Genomic DNA, 16,756 nt, shown 5'->3' with positions numbered 1-16,756 from the left:
AGCTGCATTAGAGTCTGCAGCAGCTCTGAGGCTTTGCGCTATATGCTAACATTAGCAAACATGCTCACAATGACATGTTAACAGCATGCGTAGTTTCCCATGGCCACCCTCTGACTTTAGCATGTTAGCATGCTAATATTAGCTAATTAGCAGTAAACTACACAGCTGAGGCTGACAGGAATAGGCGAGTTTGACTGCATGTGGTGCTGAGCTGCGCTGAATTAACGTGATGCATGCTGGACTTAAAATAAGGCATACTGGTTAGAAATTGTGTCCGACTTTCGCTGGCGCTGCAAAAAGCCACCATGTCACATGACATCAAAACCTCGTGGGAGCAAACCGGCTGCAGGCGCCTTGCTCCATCTGCACAAAGTTGGAACCTCCTTTTGACTGATCTCAGCTGACAGTAAGCTCACGCAGGTAGAATGTGTCCGACTTGACGGCACTGTTTTTACACCTGCAGTCGCCTGTGGCTCACGTTTGACTATCAAGTCGGCAAAAGTCAGCCGTAGTCATCTCAAACGCTAATGTCATTATTTCTGCAAGCCATAAACCAATGTTTTGTTGACCTGATGATGGCGCCAGAAGAGAAGTCAGACGATCACCACCAAGTTATAACAGTTCATCCTGAGCGGAACATGAAGTCTGTACAAATGTCCTGGCAATCATTCGGATATTGAAAATGTGATTCACGAACACTTACATACATGTAGGTCTTTAATAATGCATTTACAGTTTTATAATTGTCTTTTCTCCTTTATCTTTCTTTTTCAGGCCACACAGGACAAGTTTGTGAAAGTTCAGTTCTACAAGTTCTTCTTGGGCAAATACAGTAGCCAGTGTCGCAACGATTACGTTGACGTCAATGGTCAAAGGTCAGCCATCTGAGGGTTTGTGTGCTTCAGAAGTAATTATTTTTAGGAAATTATTAATAAATGAAGATCTTATTTAACCCAGGTCTTTGATTTTAGATTGGAACTTTGAACGATGACTTGAGACATGTTCACAACTCTGGTTCCTAATGATGATTGGTATGGAATCAAAGGGAGCCAGGTGTCAGGTGTTATGAAGTTCTCAGAGACTCTTGAAGACCTGCACAGCTTTTTTTATTGAGCCCAGCTGGGGAGAATGGTAACAGCTTACAGCGTAAAGGTACAATGTAGAATCTGCCAGAAACTTTACTGGGTCTGGGGATATTTACCCTTCCTACCCTACAGAGATTCACACTTTGCTTACCCATGTTAGCCTAAAGTCACGTTGTGTCATTCAAGTGTCAGACAGTCAGCCTATCTGTAATGAAACAGAGCAAAGATAATCTTAACCTGGGGTTACCTCATTCTTATCCAGGCAGCGGCATCAGTCAGAGAGGAGAGACAGAGTCTGACCTACTGATGTGGGGAGTCACCGGCTGTCACCATTGGACTTTAGTTCAGCAGTTGACCCTAACATCACCTGGGGAAACCTGTGTCATAATTCCTTCACAATGATGCTCTCAAGTTTATTTACCAGATCAACCAATAGAATCTATCTGGACAGCAGCAACACCTGGTTGTTCAACATGTACATTAACCTTTTTGTGTCCACCCACCAAGATGTCCTCAGATAGTCAGGAAGTGTCTTCTTTGTGTCTCTGTGTTGTAGACTGTGTGGCAGTAAGCAAGAAAGGACCGTGGTCACCAGCCAAAGCAACATGATGACCATCACATTTAACTCGGACTCGTCCTACGTTGACCAGGGTTTCACCGCAGAGTACCAAGCCTTTGTCCCAACTAACCGTAAGACTGATTCATTTTAGTCGAGTTAAAAAGACCACCAGAATAATGTATGTTTTAACCCAGCTACAAATTCTAGCCTCTGCCTGAGGCATACTGCCAGTTTTTAGACTGATACTCTTCTTCCTGACAGTTTGTGTTCAGTGTCTGTTTGATGTCCTTGATCAGCTTGTCCCGGAAGGTTCCAGTGCACCAACAACCTGTGCATCAACAAGACTCTGCAGTGTGACGGCTGGAACGACTGTGGAGACGGCAGTGACGAGAACAACTGCAGTGAGTCCAACCCGCTGACTGTGGGCGCACATCTTCCTGAAGTGTAACAGGAGATACAGTAATTTGACAAAATCTAATTTAGTTCATCCTAACTTTTTACCACATCTGACATTTTTCTGCTGGAAATACTCACTAGAGCACCACATGTAGATCCATCCGCTGCTGAAAATAGTCCCCAACAAATGCACTATTTCCTCCTGTGTGTCTGATGGAAACTACAGCAAGCAGCTGTTTGAGGAAATGACTGTTTAAAGGTTTACGTCTTCAGGAGGAACCAATGGGCTCGCAGCTGAGAGCCTCAGACAGGAAGTCAGACAGGACTGAGAAACGGACTGACAGGTTGTTGTTTTGTCTTTGTGTCTCTGCTCAGCGTGCGAGGGGTCTCAGATGAAGTGTAAAAATGGCCGGTGTAAGCCGAAGTTCTGGGAATGCGACGGTTTTGACGACTGTGGAGACAACACTGACGAGGAGAGCTGTGGTGGGTTAAACTGAAGTGTAGAGGAAGAGTGTACAGCAGGAAACCGTTCCATGGGGGAATATCTCAGATATTTCTTTTTCTTTTGTAGTAAAATGCAAAGCAGGAGAGTTTTCCTGCAGAAACAACCGCTGCATCCCAGAGAACCTGAAGTGTGACGGAAAAGACGACTGTTCAGACGGATCGGATGAGTCTAAATGTCAAAAATGTAAGGATCAAGGATCAACAGAAATGCTAGAAGCACGCTTATAAATTAGATATTTTTATTTTTGCATGTCACTGACACTGATTTAAAGTTCAAAGAAGCTTCTTAAACTTATTAACAAATCTTAACTTTAGATATATTTTCCACATTCTGATGTTAGATACCTGGACCTGTCAGGATCCTTTTAAGCGGTGTAGGAATATTGTACAGGGTCTGAAATGAAAAACTGAACTTGTGGCCCACTAGAGCTCGAGGTTCTGCAGTGCATTTTCATAAAGCTGCTGTATTTGTTAAAAAATGTCCTGTAACTTTCCTGACTTACAGACCTTTGTATGGGTTAGGGGTAGACTGGTGGTTACCACTCTAAAAACACTGGATCCTACATTTCCCATAATGCAAGTGGATAGTGTCCTTCTAAAGAGCCTCCCTGCCTCGTAAACAGCCACATCTTTCAAACTCCACGCCCCCAGACTGTTAGACATTTGTTTTCACAGGCTGAGGAAGCAGAATAAAGATTGACCCTTTAATGGAGCTGTCAGCCACGTTCACTGCCGCTAAATGTCCCACCAGAGCACCAGCATCTCAGACCAAAACAAATGGGCGCTGCAGCCCACCAGACTACATTGAGAAAAAAGTTGTTTAACCTCGCAGGTCATTGTAAACAGACTGAGTAGAAACAATATAAAACTCACCATCTCTGTTAGCAGGGCTGGACTGGGACAAAGAATCAGCCCACCCCAATCAGTCAGACCCCCTCACCAGTAGACCGTCCTTGCATAATATGATATGTGTACCTACTGTTATATTTCTCCAAACCACTGAAGTAAGCGGATCAGTGTACTCATTCCAGTTTACTGACTCCCTGGTGATCAGAGGAGGCCACTGAGAACACAACTCATACTCAAGTACAAGTGTTTGTCAAAGGAAAACATCTCTGCTTGAAGTCCCAGTATCATTTCAAATTATTACTATTGGGTCCAGAATTGTTGGATTTCCCTGTCAAAGCTGAAAAGCAATAACAAACTGGGAACGAGCAAAGAGCTGTTTATTGAATGAACGGATGGAGCGGAAGAGAATAAACATTGGACACTTTGTTGGCCATACACCCCCCTCTTTACCAATGGAACCCGTTACAAAGGGCCTAATAATCTTAATAATATTATCATAGTCAGATGGACCTAGGCCAGTCACAGCAGCATGCCTCACTTCATGATAGCGTTACGATTATATTATTATCAGTGACCACTGAATCAGTTTATTTAATAAATAAATCATTTAAATTATATTGGCCCCTAGGTGCCTCGGCCCACCGGCCGGGCACGCCAGATTAGCAGTCCACCGCGTTCGATGAGAAAACAAACAGGCTGACAGGGAGGGGATCGAGGGAAACCTGGTTTAGATCCCTCCCTCCCACATAATTTTAGACCAATTTCAAAACTGCCTTTTATTGCAAAGATTCTAGAAAGAATTGTGTCCAAACAGCTGCTCACTGTACTGGAAAATAACAAAATATTTGAAAAGTTTCAGTCTGGTTTCAGGAAGTACCACAGCACTGAGACTGCCCTGCTTAAAGTCACCAATGACCTTTTAATGTCTGCTGATGAAGGCATGTGCTCAGTCCTGGTACTCCTGGACCTTAGCGCTGCTTTTGACACCATTGATCACAACATCATGTTAGACAGACTGAGGCACTGGGTGGGGATCTCTGGTACTGCCCTAGAATGGTTTTCATCCTACCTGTCAAATAGGAAGTTTTGCGTGTCTGTAAACAACTATGTCTCCTCATTCTGTCCAGTTAAATATGGTGTGCCTCAGGGGTCGGTCTTAGGACCCATTTTGTTTTCCTTGTATCTGCTTCCCCTTGGACATATTATCCATAAACATGGCATTTCTTTTCATATTTATGCTGATGACACACAAATATACTTGCCCGTCAGATCCACAGACCCTGGAATGCTGAGTTCACTTAACAACTGCCTTTGTGAAGTTAAAAAATGGATGTCAAATAATTTCCTCCAGCTGAACTCAGACAAAACAGAAATCCTGGTCATCGGGTCTCAGCAGATGGCAGTATATTCAAATACTGCCATCTGCTGGTTCCCTAGTAAATCACATTAAGCCTGTGGCAAAGAACCTTGGTGTTTGGTTTGATAGTAATTTAAATTTCGAGCAGCACACCACAAAGCTTGTTCAATTATGTTTTTATCAACTTAGAAATATAGCAAAAATTCGATCTATGTTAACTTTTAAGGACACCGAGACCATTTTACACGCCTTCATCTCATCACGCCTGGATTATTGCAACAGCCTTTTCACCTGTTTAACCCAAAATCTATTGATCGACTCCAGACTGTCCAGAACTCAGCTGCCAGGCTTTTAACCAGAACAAAGAAATATGACCACATTTCTCCTATTTTAGCTTCATTACACTGGCTCCCAGTATGTTTTAGAATTGACTTTAAAATTCTATTGATCACTTTTAAAGCTCTTCATGGCCTCTCGCCTTGTTATATTTCTGACCTTTTAGTCCCATACGCACCAGCACGTACCTTGAGATCCTCGGGCAGAGGTCTGTTGTCTGTTCCAGAGTCTCGACTGAAAACTAAAGGGGACAGAGCGTTTGCTGTCAGGGCCCCGAGGCTCTGGAACAGCCTGCCCGAGGAAATCAGGTCGGCTGAGTCAGTGAACTCTTTTAAGTCCCTTCTTAAAACATACTTTTATAGGAGAGCCTTTCCCGATCTTATTTGACTTTATTTTATCCCTTTTATTTTATTGTATTTTACTAATTTTATATTAATTTTTCATGCTCTTATCTTGTTTTTTTTTTTGTTTTTTTGTATTATTCTTTACACTTGTTAAAGCACTTTGTAACTTATTTTTGAAAAGTGCTCTACAAATAAGGATTATTATTATTATTATCGCATGCTCCAACATGCCGACCGGCTAAACCAGACAGAGAAGTTCTAATAACAACACACAGTGAGTCATTCTCTGCTCAGGCGTCACCACCCCACCACGTCTTTACAAAGCAAACAGTCATTTGCTGCTATAATGTTCAAAATATATATAATATAAAATACTTCTTTTGACTTCCCATCACAACACCTGGACTGTGTCAGCTTGTCAGTAGTTTCAGTCCTGATCCTCGTGCCTCCTGTCCTTCAGCTCTGGTGTTGCAGCAGTGTTCAGAGTTCACCTTCCGCTGCAGGAGCGGACACTGCATCAGTAAGCTGAACCCGGAGTGTGACGGCGAGCAGGACTGCGAGGACGGCTCTGATGAAAGCGACTGCCGTGCGTATGACACACACGCAGCAGACTACAGCGTGACGGCAGGGGTCATTAATGTTTTACTGTACAGAGTATTTGTCTTTGTATTTCAGAGTGCGGGACGCGGCCGTACCTGAGCTCTCGTGTGGTGGGGGGTCAGGCCTCTGAAGAGGGGGAGTGGCCTTGGCAGGTCAGCCTCCATATCAGGGGAATAGGTCACGTGTGCGGAGCGTCGGTGCTGAGCAACCGCTGGCTGCTGACGGCGGCACACTGCGTCCAGGACAACGGGCCAAACAAGTAGGAGCTCCAAACACAGAAATCCAGCAGACCACAGATTGAACCAGCTCTTTAAAGTCCTGTCGTTACAGATCAGATTCACATCTTTCCTATAATAAAAGGGTGATGTGCTTTCCCCTGTTAAACATTATATCAGGCTAAAAAGTTTCAAAACCTGTGATCACATGATCATATCATCACAACTCCAGGGCCCAGTAGTTCAAAAGTAATCTGATCGGATTTCGGCTGTCGGATTGGATCAAATCTGGAAAATGGGTTGTTCAAAAAAATAGGATTCTGAAATCTGCTCAGATCACCTGTTCTAGCTGTTGGCCATTATATAATCAACAGCGATGTGACATGTAGTCCCATTTAGAGCACTGGATATCCAGATTTGGTAATCCTGAAAAGTTGTATCTGGATCAGGGTTATCCAGACGAGTGTTGGTTTGAAAAACCGGCACAAAAGTAAGAGGGGTTACGTGATCCTGGATAGCAAAACATGGGATTTCCTAATCCGGATCATTCTGATCCAGATTACACTTTTTGAACAACTGGGCCCTGGTGATCAATACAATAACCTGCTTTACTTGAAGGTACGGAGTAACGGACAACATGTGTTTCTATAGCAGTTCTGTTCACGGTCATTATTTATACAGAAGCTTTCATCACACTTATTTTTGAATTGCAAGTTGAATTGTGAAACTTTATTTGACAGTACTGCTGAGGTGAAACAGGGATGTTGGCTGTAATAATGATGGTCAGAGTAAAGGCCATTTTACACAATCTATAAGGTGATACATCTGAAAGTCATTTAAAAACACCTCCATGAATATTGTTTTGTAAAAGAGATGGTGGATCTCACCGGAACAAACCTGGTCAAATAAAGGTTTAATAAAACATAGAAAAGCAATACACATACTCTTACATTCTCTACAGCTAGATGGCAACGTGACAAAATCTTATATTTGCAGTAGATGTAGATAATTTCAGTGACACTTCCATTATTTTTGTGCTGTTTATTTGTGAGGCACTTGATATAAAGGGGCACTTGGAAGGCTTTGCTCCGTGCTCTGGTTACTGGAAACACACAGAATCTGGTGAGGACGTATCTGGATTCACTGGACCAATGAACACTGTGAGTTAGTGCTTAGCTGTGGATTATCCATTTTCAACATATCAGAGCTAAATTGAACACTAAAATATGTTTCTGAAAACATTTGAGGTGACAAATAAACAACAGGAACAGAATGTTGATTCATATTTGATCAGCGCTGCAGAAATTTACAGTTTGACTTTCACGAGCCTGGTGCACTGGAGAGCGAGTTGTGTTTATGCAAATTCACAAACTGCAAACAGTCGGTCAACTTGCTGTGGCATTTTCACCATGCACCGCATGGCATGTGTCCTGTGGATGTCCTGTGAATAAGATCCGTCAAGGGATCCAGTGCGTATCCAAAACAAGATGGCTGCAGTAACTGATCATTCATACTGTTCAATTCAGCTGCCCTCCCCCTAGGCCGTTCAGCTCTGCAGGCGGACATTGTTTGAACACTGAAACCTTTAAAGTGACTTGTACGTATTTTAATCAGGACTGCTGTAATACTCTTTTTCTTATTCCAGACGTGACCTCTGACCTCTTGCTTGTGTGTTGATGCAGGTACTCCCAGGCAGACCAATGGGAGGCCTTGCTGGGTCTGCTTGTGCAGAGTCTGACCAACGAGTGGACGGTGAGGAGGAATGTGAGAAGGATCTTTGCTCACCAGGACTACAACCCCATGACCTATGACAACGACATCGCTCTGATGGAGCTGGACACCGACGTCACCCTCAACCAGAACATCTGGCCCATCTGTCTGCCCTCCCCCACCTACGACTTCCCAGCAGGCCAAGAGGCGTGGCTCACTGGCTGGGGGGCCACCAGAGAAGGAGGTAAGAGAACATGGCCGCCCACCCTGAGCCATGGTTCTGCTCGAGGTTTCTGCCTCTTAAAAGGAAGTTTTTCCTTGCCTAGTGCTGCTCTTGGGGGGAACTGTTGGGTTTGAGTGAATATCATCGTAGAGTACGGTCTAGACCTGCTCTTTTATGAAAAGCGCTCAGAGATAACTTAGATTTTAAACCTGATATTAGTCATCCATAAACATGTTCTTTAACATGTTAAACCTTAGATTAATCATCCATAAAAACATTCTTGAAGGTTTTAAACGTTAGATTAATCCTCCATAAACATGTTCTTTTAAGATTACAAACCTCAGATTAATGATCCATAAACATTTTCATTAGAAACCTTAGAGTAATGATCCATAAACATGTTCTTTAAGATTTTAAGCATTTAATGATCCATAAACGTGTTCATTAAGATTAGAAACCTTAGATTAATGATCCATAAACGTGTTCTTTATGATTAGAAACCTTAGATTAATGATCCATAAACGTGTTCATTAAGATTAGAAACCTTAGATTAATGATCCATAAACGTGTTCTTTATGATTAGAAACCTTAGATTAATGATCCATAAACGTGTTCATTAAGATTAGAAACCTTAGATTAATGATCCATAAACATGTTCTTTAAGATTTTAAGCTTTTAATGATCCATAAACGTGTTCTTTATGATTAGAAACTTTAGATTAATGATCCATAAACGTGTTCATTAAGATTAGAAACCTTAGATTAATGATCCATAAACGTGTTCTTTATGATTAGAAACCTTAGATTAATGATCCATAAACGTGTTCATTAAGATTAGAAACCTTAGATTAATGATCCATAAACATGTTCTTTAAGATTAGAAACCTTAGATTAATGATCCATAAACATGTTCTTTAAGATTTTAAGCTTTTAATGATCCATAAACGTGTTCTTTATGATTAGAAACTTTAGATTAATGATCCATAAACGTGTTCTTTATGATTAGAAACCTTAGATTAATGATCCATAAACGTGTTCTTTATGATTAGAAACCTTAGATTAATGATCCATAAACGTGTTCATTAAGATTAGAAACCTTAGATTAATGATCCATAAACGTGTTCTTTATGATTAGAAACCTTAGATTAATGATCCATAAACGTGTTCATTAAGATTAGAAACCTTAGATTAATGATCCATAAACGTGTTCTTTATGATTAGAAACCTTAGATTAATGATCCATAAACGTGTTCATTAAGATTAGAAACCTTAGATTAATGATCCATAAACGTGTTCTTTATGATTAGAAACCTTAGATTAATGATCCATAAACGTGTTCATTAAGATTAGAAACCTTAGATTAATGATCCATAAACGTGTTCTTTATGATTAGAAACCTTAGATTAATGATCCATAAACGTGTTCTTTATGATTAGAAACCTTAGATTAATGATCCATAAACGTGTTCTTTATGATTAGAAACCTTAGATTAATGATCCATAAACATGTTCATTAAGATTAGAAACCTTAGATTAATGATCCATAAACGTGTTCTTTATGATTAGAAACCTTAGATTAATGATCCATAAACGTGTTCATTAAGATTAGAAACCTTAGATTAATGATCCATAAACGTGTTCTTTATGATTAGAAACCTTAGATTAATGATCCATAAACGTGTTCATTAAGATTAGAAACCTTAGATTAATGATCCATAAACGTGTTCTTTATGATTAGAAACCTTAGATTAATGATCCATAAACGTGTTCATTAAGATTAGAAACCTTAGATTAATGATCCATAAACGTGTTCATTAAGATTAGAAACCTTAGATTAATGATCCATAAACGTGTTCTTTATGATTAGAAACCTTAGATTAATGATCCATAAACGTGTTCTTTAACATGTTAAACCTTAGATTAATCATCCATAAAAACATTCTTGAAGGTTTTAAACGTTAGATTAATCCTCCATAAACATGTTCTTTTAAGATTACAAACCTCAGATTAATGATCCATAAACATTTTCATTAGAAACCTTAGAGTAATGATCCATAAACATGTTCTTTAAGATTTTAAGCATTTAATGATCCATAAACGTGTTCATTAAGATTAGAAACCTTAGATTAATGATCCATAAACGTGTTCTTTATGATTAGAAACCTTAGATTAATGATCCATAAACGTGTTCATTAAGATTAGAAACCTTAGATTAATGATCCATAAACGTGTTCTTTATGATTAGAAACCTTAGATTAGTGATCCATAAACGTGTTCATTAAGATTAGAAACCTTAGATTAATGATCCATAAACATGTTCTTTAAGATTTTAAGCTTTTAATGATCCATAAACGTGTTCTTTATGATTAGAAACTTTAGATTAATGATCCATAAACGTGTTCATTAAGATTAGAAACCTTAGATTAATGATCCATAAACGTGTTCTTTATGATTAGAAACCTTAGATTAATGATCCATAAACGTGTTCATTAAGATTAGAAACCTTAGATTAATGATCCATAAACATGTTCTTTAAGATTTTAAGCTTTTAATGATCCATAAACGTGTTCTTTATGATTAGAAACCTTAGATTAATGATCCATAAACGTGTTCTTTATGATTAGAAACCTTAGATTAATGATCCATAAACATGTTCATTAAGATTAGAAACCTTAGATTAATGATCCATAAACATGTTCTTTAAGATTTTAAGCATTTAATGATCCATAAACGTGTTCATTAAGATTAGAAACCTTAGATTAATGATCCATAAACGTGTTCTTTATGATTAGAAACCTTAGATTAATGATCCATAAACGTGTTCATTAAGATTAGAAACCTTAGATTAATGATCCATAAACGTGTTCTTTATGATTAGAAACCTTAGATTAATGATCCATAAACGTGTTCATTAAGATTAGAAACCTTAGATTAATGATCCATAAACATGTTCTTTAAGATTTTAAGCTTTTAATGATCCATAAACGTGTTCTTTATGATTAGAAACTTTAGATTAATGATCCATAAACGTGTTCATTAAGATTAGAAACCTTAGATTAATGATCCATAAACGTGTTCTTTATGATTAGAAACCTTAGATTAATGATCCATAAACGTGTTCATTAAGATTAGAAACCTTAGATTAATGATCCATAAACATGTTCTTTAAGATTTTAAGCTTTTAATGATCCATAAACGTGTTCTTTATGATTAGAAACCTTAGATTAATGATCCATAAACGTGTTCTTTATGATTAGAAACCTTAGATTAATGATCCATAAACATGTTCATTAAGATTAGAAACCTTAGATTAATGATCCATAAACATGTTCTTTAAGATTTTAAGCTTTTAATGATCCATAAACGTGTTCTTTATGATTAGAAACTTTAGATTAATGATCCATAAACGTGTTCTTTATGATTAGAAACCTTAGATTAATGATCCATAAACGTGTTCTTTATGATTAGAAACCTTAGATTAATGATCCATAAACGTGTTCATTAAGATTAGAAACCTTAGATTAATGATCCATAAACGTGTTCTTTATGATTAGAAACCTTAGATTAATGATCCATAAACGTGTTCATTAAGATTAGAAACCTTAGATTAATGATCCATAAACGTGTTCTTTATGATTAGAAACCTTAGATTAATGATCCATAAACGTGTTCATTAAGATTAGAAACCTTAGATTAATGATCCATAAACGTGTTCTTTATGATTAGAAACCTTAGATTAATGATCCATAAACGTGTTCATTAAGATTAGAAACCTTAGATTAATGATCCATAAACGTGTTCTTTATGATTAGAAACCTTAGATTAATGATCCATAAACGTGTTCTTTATGATTAGAAACCTTAGATTAATGATCCATAAACGTGTTCTTTATGATTAGAAACCTTAGATTAATGATCCATAAACATGTTCATTAAGATTAGAAACCTTAGATTAATGATCCATAAACGTGTTCTTTATGATTAGAAACCTTAGATTAATGATCCATAAACGTGTTCATTAAGATTAGAAACCTTAGATTAATGATCCATAAACGTGTTCTTTATGATTAGAAACCTTAGATTAATGATCCATAAACGTGTTCATTAAGATTAGAAACCTTAGATTAATGATCCATAAACGTGTTCTTTATGATTAGAAACCTTAGATTAATGATCCATAAACGTGTTCATTAAGATTAGAAACCTTAGATTAATGATCCATAAACGTGTTCATTAAGATTAGAAACCTTAGATTAATGATCCATAAACGTGTTCTTTATGATTAGAAACCTTAGATTAATGATCCATAAACGTGTTCTTTAACATGTTAAACCTTAGATTAATCATCCATAAAAACATTCTTGAAGGTTTTAAACGTTAGATTAATCCTCCATAAACATGTTCTTTTAAGATTACAAACCTCAGATTAATGATCCATAAACATTTTCATTAGAAACCTTAGAGTAATGATCCATAAACATGTTCTTTAAGATTTTAAGCATTTAATGATCCATAAACGTGTTCATTAAGATTAGAAACCTTAGATTAATGATCCATAAACGTGTTCTTTATGATTAGAAACCTTAGATTAATGATCCATAAACGTGTTCATTAAGATTAGAAACCTTAGATTAATGATCCATAAACGTGTTCTTTATGATTAGAAACCTTAGATTAGTGATCCATAAACGTGTTCATTAAGATTAGAAACCTTAGATTAATGATCCATAAACATGTTCTTTAAGATTTTAAGCTTTTAATGATCCATAAACGTGTTCTTTATGATTAGAAACTTTAGATTAATGATCCATAAACGTGTTCATTAAGATTAGAAACCTTAGATTAATGATCCATAAACGTGTTCTTTATGATTAGAAACCTTAGATTAATGATCCATAAACGTGTTCATTAAGATTAGAAACCTTAGATTAATGATCCATAAACATGTTCTTTAAGATTTTAAGCTTTTAATGATCCATAAACGTGTTCTTTATGATTAGAAACCTTAGATTAATGATCCATAAACGTGTTCTTTATGATTAGAAACCTTAGATTAATGATCCATAAACATGTTCATTAAGATTAGAAACCTTAGATTAATGATCCATAAACATGTTCTTTAAGATTTTAAGCTTTTAATGATCCATAAACGTGTTCTTTATGATTAGAAACTTTAGATTAATGATCCATAAACGTGTTCTTTATGATTAGAAACCTTAGATTAATGATCCATAAACGTGTTCATTAAGATTAGAAACCTTAGATTAATGATCCATAAACGTGTTCTTTATGATTAGAAACCTTAGATTAATGATCCATAAACGTGTTCTTTATGATTAGAAACCTTAGATTAATGATCCATAAACGTCTTCATTAAGATTAGAAACCTTAGATTAATGATCCATAAACGTCTTCATTAAGATTAGAAACCTTAGATTAATGATCCATAAACGTGTTCTTTATGATTAGAAACCTTAGATTAATGATCCATAAACGTGTTCATTATGATTAGAAACCTTAGATTAATGATCCATAAACGTGTTCTTTATGATTAGAAACCTTAGATTAATGATCCATAAACGTGTTCATTAAGATTAGAAACCTTAGATTAATGATCCATAAACGTGTTCTTTATGATTAGAAACCTTAGATTAATGATCCATAAACGTGTTCATTAAGATTAGAAACCTTAGATTAATGATCCATAAACGTGTTCTTTATGATTAGAAACCTTAGATTAATGATCCATAAACGTGTTCATTAAGATTAGAAACCTTAGATTAATGATCCATAAACGTGTTCTTTATGATTAGAAACCTTAGATTAGTGATCCATAAACGTGTTCATTAAGATTAGAAACCTTAGATTAATGATCCATAAACATGTTCTTTAAGATTTTAAGCTTTTAATGATCCATAAACGTGTTCTTTATGATTAGAAACTTTAGATTAATGATCCATAAACGTGTTCTTTATGATTAGAAACCTTAGATTAATGATCCATAAACGTGTTCTTTATGATTAGAAACCTTAGATTAATGATCCATAAACGTGTTCTTTATGATTAGAAACCTTAGATTAATGATCCATAAACGTGTTCATTAAGATTAGAAACCTTAGATTAATGATCCATAAACGTGTTCATTAAGATTAGAAACCTTAGATTAATGATCCATAAACGTGTTCATTAAGATTAGAAACCTTAGATTAATGATCCATAAACGTGTTCTTTATGATTAGAAACCTTAGATTAATGATCCATAAACGTGTTCTTTATGATTAGAAACCTTAGATTAATGATCCATAAACGTCTTCATTAAGATTAGAAACCTTAGATTAATGATCCATAAACGTCTTCATTAAGATTAGAAACCTTAGATTAATGATCCATAAACGTGTTCTTTATGATTAGAAACCTTAGATTAATGATCCATAAACGTGTTCTTTATGATTAGAAACCTTAGATTAATGATCCATAAACGTGTTCTTTATGATTAGAAACCTTAGATTAGTGATCCATAAACGTGTTCATTAAGATTAGAAACCTTAGATTAATGATCCATAAACGTGTTCTTTATGATTAGAAACCTTAGATTAATGATCCATAAACGTGTTCATTATGATTAGAAACCTTAGATTAATGATCCATAAACGTGTTCTTTATGATTAGAAACCTTAGATTAATGATCCATAAACGTGTTCATTATGATTAGAAACCTTAGATTAATGATCCATAAACGTGTTCTTTATGATTAGAAACCTTAGATTAATGATCCATAAACGTGTTCATTAAGATTAGAAACCTTAGATTAATGATCCATAAACGTGTTCTTTATGATTAGAAACCTTAGATTAATGATCCATAAACGTGTTCATTAAGATTAGAAACCTTAGATTAATGATCCATAAACGTGTTCTTTATGATTAGAAACCTTAGATTAATGATCCATAAACGTGTTCTTTATGATTAGAAACCTTAGATTAATGATCCATAAACGTGTTCTTTATGATTAGAAACCTTAGATTAATGATCCATAAACGTGTTCATTAAGATTAGAAACCTTAGATTAATGATCCATAAACGTGTTCATTAAGATTAGAAACCTTAGATTAATGATCCATAAACGTGTTCATTAAGATTAGAAACCTTAGATTAATGATCCATAAACGTGTTCATTAAGATTAGAAACCTTAGATTAATGATCCATAAACGTGTTCTTTAAGATCTGCTCATCTTGTGTGTCAGGCCTTGCTGCGACCGTCCTGCAGAAGGCGGAGGTTCGGATCATCAACAGCACGGTGTGTAAGAGTCTGATGAACGATGAGGTCACTGACAGGATGCTGTGCGCCGGAGTCCTTAAAGGAGGCGTGGACGCCTGCCAGGTAACACAACTCTAGTAGATAAAGTAGATAAGTAAAGAAACACTTTATGCAACTGAAAACACTGTCTTGGATCTCCTGCACAGTTAAACCTTCCTGACGAACTCTCCTCTCTGTCTCCTTAGGGCGACTCTGGCGGACCGTTGTCCGTCACCGGACCGGGAGGGCGGGTCTTCCTGGCCGGCGTGGTGAGCTGGGGCGATGGCTGCGCTCGCAGGAACAAACCTGGAATCTACACCCGAGTCACCAAATACCGCACCTGGATAAAGGAGCACAGTGGCGTGTAGCAGCAGATCACAGATTTCTCATGGATATTATACTGGAGGTGAATGTGGGCTGAATGTATTATTATGATTATTATTAATATTCACAGCAGAATCTGTGAATTATGCATTCATTTTAAAGTTTATGTATTATTCTGAAAAGCTAATTACCATTCATGTTGGGACCCAGGAATTCTCTCAATGCATAATTTATTATGAATTTTACAATGACTGGCTTTGTAGTAAATTGTAATTGAAAGAATTTATGTTCCTCTAAAAGATCAAAAGTATGTAAATAATTTATGTAAATGATGCTAAAAAAATATTTTTTTATTTTACCTTTGTTTAACCAGAAAAATCTCATTGAGATTAAAAATCTGTTTTCCAAGAGCGTAAACTGCTCCTGATGGTTCCTGACCCTGATTGTTGCTATCACCCTGTGTGGCAGCTTGTCTCCACTGGTGTGTGAGCAGCAGGAAAAGCACTGTTAACCATTTAAATTCAGAGGTTTGATCTGGCTTCATACCAAGTCAATAAACATCAACATTCAATAGCGCTACAAAGCTGAATATACCCTTAAAGGTTCCTGAGAGCTCTCTTGCACAAGGGTTTTTTTTGCAAAGCAAACAGAACAAAAACTCATGTCAAACTCTTTTTAAATACAATACATGAATGTTGGATTGGACCTTGGTGCCAATATTCAATAGTTAGGAACATGGATGAGTTTCAGAAATCACACAGGATTGAAAAGTTTAGCATCTGTACAATTTCGTAGACATTTTTGTTTTCTCATTGAAGTCTCGGTATTTGACCTTCTTCTCCTTGTTGAGCAGAACTTTGTTACAGCAGCTTGTATTCATGTTTTGTCTTTGTGGTTTTCTGCTGAATGTATTTATTTGTAGAGTGTTGCCTCATGTAAATTTGGAATTTTGGATCCAC

The 16,756-nt window shown here is 36.6% G+C and overlaps 1 protein-coding gene across 2 annotated transcripts in view; it reads left to right on the top strand.

The window, feature by feature from the left end:
* Positions 1 to 16,756, top strand: part of LOC119906001 (suppressor of tumorigenicity 14 protein homolog) — a 31,429-nt gene extending 14,673 nt beyond the window's left edge. For both annotated transcript variants that reach the window (XM_038723460.1, XM_038723461.1), the window contains exons 10-19: positions 775 to 875; positions 1,642 to 1,775; positions 1,941 to 2,045; positions 2,416 to 2,523; positions 2,612 to 2,728; positions 5,891 to 6,016; positions 6,106 to 6,289; positions 7,928 to 8,199; positions 15,421 to 15,557; positions 15,680 to 16,756. In XM_038723460.1, the coding sequence (XP_038579388.1) occupies positions 775 to 875; positions 1,642 to 1,775; positions 1,941 to 2,045; positions 2,416 to 2,523; positions 2,612 to 2,728; positions 5,891 to 6,016; positions 6,106 to 6,289; positions 7,928 to 8,199; positions 15,421 to 15,557; positions 15,680 to 15,841 (1,446 nt within the window). In that variant the 3' untranslated portion in view covers positions 15,842 to 16,756. The remainder of the gene's footprint in view (positions 1 to 774; positions 876 to 1,641; positions 1,776 to 1,940; positions 2,046 to 2,415; positions 2,524 to 2,611; positions 2,729 to 5,890; positions 6,017 to 6,105; positions 6,290 to 7,927; positions 8,200 to 15,420; positions 15,558 to 15,679) is intronic.

The sequence above is a fragment of the Micropterus salmoides genome, unplaced genomic scaffold (genome assembly GCF_014851395.1).
Source record: "Micropterus salmoides isolate LMB-PRFRI ecotype aquatic unplaced genomic scaffold, ASM1485139v1 Ms_hic_scaffold_16, whole genome shotgun sequence".
NCBI classification, from domain to species: domain Eukaryota; kingdom Metazoa; phylum Chordata; class Actinopteri; order Centrarchiformes; family Centrarchidae; genus Micropterus; species Micropterus salmoides.
This window is presented reverse-complemented; position numbering and strand designations above follow the sequence as displayed.